This window comes from Solanum dulcamara, chromosome 4 (assembly GCF_947179165.1).
Source record: "Solanum dulcamara chromosome 4, daSolDulc1.2, whole genome shotgun sequence".
In the NCBI taxonomy this organism is placed as follows: domain Eukaryota; kingdom Viridiplantae; phylum Streptophyta; class Magnoliopsida; order Solanales; family Solanaceae; genus Solanum; species Solanum dulcamara.
In genome coordinates this window covers 50,445,281-50,448,676 of record NC_077240.1, presented here as the reverse complement: position 1 = coordinate 50,448,676, position 3,396 = coordinate 50,445,281, and the positions used below count along the sequence as shown (strand labels likewise).

The following is a 3,396-nucleotide window of genomic DNA, read 5'->3' as shown; positions in this document are numbered from 1 at the left end:
TTTATTAACTTTTAATGATTCAATATAATCCTTTCCTTCAACAAAAGAAAAGAAAAGAAGAAAAAAGATACAAAACAACATTCAGTATAATGATATATATATATATATATATATATATAGGGGATGCATAAACAAGCTATAATTAAGCAGAAAGTCACGTTGCAATGAGCTTTAGTATTAAACAACAAATTATTTACAGTCTTGCTAATTCGGAAAGCATGCAAAATTGAAGGACTTTGTTCTATCACCTCGAGGGAGTTGGAACTAGCTCTAAGCAGATATGAAAAATAAAGTTGAACTACATAAATTGTAAGAGTAAGATTAGAAGACGACTTTAGTTATCTTCATTTGGATCAAGCCAATGAATTTACTAATCTTTTCCCATTTGAGTTCAAATAATATCATGATCTGAAAAATGATTAATCCAGGACAGAAAGAAAAAACAAAGAGGTAACATAAGAAGTAATCCTAAATGCATAAACTTAATGAAAGAAAATAACTTTTTATTCATTGATATTTTTGGGGAAGGGAAAAAAATACATGGAATCCATTAATAGTTAAGCCATCCCCTTATTAGAGAGATTTAATTAAGCCTTGTATGGAGTTGGGAGGGGCATGCCCTTGACAACACCGCAGAGAGGATGGTTATCTGGGAGGTTGTATTCGTCTCTCAGTGAACGGCTTGGTGAGAGAATGCTGAAGTACAATTGCTCTCCCAAATAGGTCTTTTCCCACATTTCTGACCTTAAGTTCCACATTCCTGCATTGTCAAATGTCAACATTATTGCTGCCCATGAGTTTGGATACACCTGGATGTTGTTTCTGCTTGTTGCGTCCACTAAGTTGTAGTTCTTTCTCTTCTCTGGGCTCCACTTCCCTGGCTCAACAGCCACTGCGAAGAAGGAATATCCGTCAAGGTGATAGGTCCTGATGCTCTTCTCGTGATTCTCAAAGACGATCTCCACAAAGTTACGATAGGTGGCGTTTTTCACATTTGTGGTAATAGTGAGCTTGCTTGGATCAGCTGGGGCTTCATCGGCCATGAGATCATACTTAAAGGCCTTATCGGCAGCTCCAAAGTACTCTACAAGCTTCAATGGAGTTTCTGTATCAGAGTGCGAGATACCATTCAAACCATATCTAAGCTTACCATTTACTTGGCCCATGGAGTTAACGATCTTGATGGTGCGGGTGATATTGATCTGTCCATAATGGTAGGAACCCTGAGGGTTGGGTCGGGCAGCACTAGCGGTCAGGTTCCATCTGAAGGAGCGAAACTGGTTCATGGACCAGGCAATGCCTTCAGTGTTGTCCGGTGGGGATGCTGGGAGCTCAGGAGATGCTGGTCCCTTTCCATTGGCATAACGAATAATGGCCACAGAGGAGAGTTCTTGCTTCAAGAACCTGCTTGAAACAACTAAGTAATAGTCCTTGGGCTCCTGATCAGCAGTCACCAATACTGAGAGGCACTGACCAACATGGAGGTCCAATGAATCATAGATGTTTTGTACGGTGTGGGATCCCTCTATCTCGACTAATTTCATTGGGTGGCCTTGGAACCTAACGTTGACTGAGGACCTCATGCCAAGGTTACAGAACCTGTACCTATAGGTCTTGCCAGCCTCCATGGTAAAGAGTGGCTCTTTTGCCTCACCAACCTTAGCAGACTTACCATTGATGATAATGCCATCAGGTCTACCAATGGTGCGTCCACCGTCCAAAACCTTTTTCAAAGTCTTGTGGCCCTTGTTGTACCAATCACCCACGAACACATTGTACTCATCAGAAGGATTGTCAAAAGGAACAGGGATGAGAGCACGACTGTGGACGTTGATGGGACCGTAACCACCTGCTGCCCGGTGCAAAGCTGTGGTTGGGAAGTAGTAGTAGCTACCAATCTGGTCCTTGACCTGGAAGCGATAGGTAAAATTTTTACCAGGCATGATTGGGCACATGGTTCCTGAGGTACCATCTTGCCATGAGTTCTTCCTATGTTGGACACCGCTCCAGGTAAAGAGGAATGGCTCATCCAAGTTATTGAAGACATTGACGACAATGTTGTTGTTGGAGGTACAATTAATTCTAGGCCCTGGAAACTGCCCATTGATGAGGATACCTTGTTGTGGCACACCCAATGGAGAGATTGTGCCATAGGTAACGTTCCAATTGAAGTAGAGGTAAGGGTCCTCAGCTATCACCCCTACGGATAGGCAAAGTAGCAAAGCCACAACTGTCACTTTACCACTCCCCATGGCGTTGCTTCTTTTTTTTTCTATTTTTGATGACTCTGTTTTTTTGGAGTTTTTTTTTTTTACTCTCACAAGAAGAAGAGGTGAGGCTTCTTCTTTTTTATTCTTCTTCCTGCTAGAGCTTGCACTATTCACCATATCCATGACGACCTTTTATAGCAAGGAGTATCCCTCTGTGAACCGTATGTTAATCACCGAAATAATCTGTGTGCCTCTCCTTTTATTGTTGGCCTAGTCTTTCACTCCCTCTGATTCTTTCTATTGGTTCTCCTTACATTTCTCCCCTTCCTATACTTTTTCTTTTTATTTCTACTCTCACTTCCTTTCCGGTTCTTCAGCATCACCACTTTTAATTCCTTTTCTTTCTTTTTATTTTTCATTTTCTTATCGCTAATTTTCTTTATTGTTTATATTTTTACTTGGTGGAAAATTTAGAACAAGTGCAGGATGTACATAGAGTTTTATATATTATAATACACAATAAGTTATTTAATCTTCTATATTTCACTTAAAACCTTTGCTTAATAAAAGGACCGCTGGTTTCCTTATTTTTCTTATGAAGCAAGGATCAAAGTTGAAGATAATAAGTTCAAAATACTTTAGTTATATGTAACAGTGGATGCGCTCTCATATAGAAGCTCATGCACATAAATGTGTGCATACTTTTGGTATAAACGGAATTATCATATTAAAATAAAAAAAATTGACATCACAATTTTAATATTACACTATTTGATATGCATTATTAAAAAAATGATATTCAATATGGCTTGATATATAATTATTTTTTAACCGAATACCATACATATATATAGTATTATTATGATAATGATTTTTTAAACCAAAATACAAGTTAATAAGAGGTTTGAAATCCTAAATTTAATTGATTAGATGATATTAAAAACTTATAATATAATTTTATATTTGATCAGAACAAATAATATTTATAAATTAAAATAATAAAATAGTACTAATCACCCGTGTTTTGGAAATTGCCCTCAAATATCATTTTTATTTCATTTAGGACACAAATATCACTCAAGTATCACTATTTTCCCCAAAAAATATTTTACACCTCAAATCTTCCTTATCTCCTAATTGGCATGCTACATCAATCAAACCTCTTTTTTTTTTTGCAAGACATGGG

The 3,396-nt window shown here is 37.7% G+C and overlaps 1 protein-coding gene across 1 annotated transcript; it reads right to left on the bottom strand.

The window, feature by feature from the left end:
- Positions 1-484: 484 nt before the first annotated feature.
- On the bottom strand, positions 485-2,409 carry LOC129885020 (L-ascorbate oxidase homolog). The gene has a single exon (XM_055959264.1). It carries the CDS (start codon positions 2,391-2,393, stop codon positions 588-590), a length of 1,806 nt encoding a protein of 601 aa, XP_055815239.1. The 5' UTR covers positions 2,394-2,409; the 3' UTR covers positions 485-587.
- Between the last annotated feature and the right edge of the window lie 987 nt (positions 2,410-3,396).

What these genes read in the sequence shown, in the direction of transcription:
- LOC129885020 (XM_055959264.1), bottom strand. Translation starts at nt 2,393, where the DNA reads ATGGATATGGTGAATAGTGCAAGCTCTAGCAGGAAGAAGAATAAAAAA.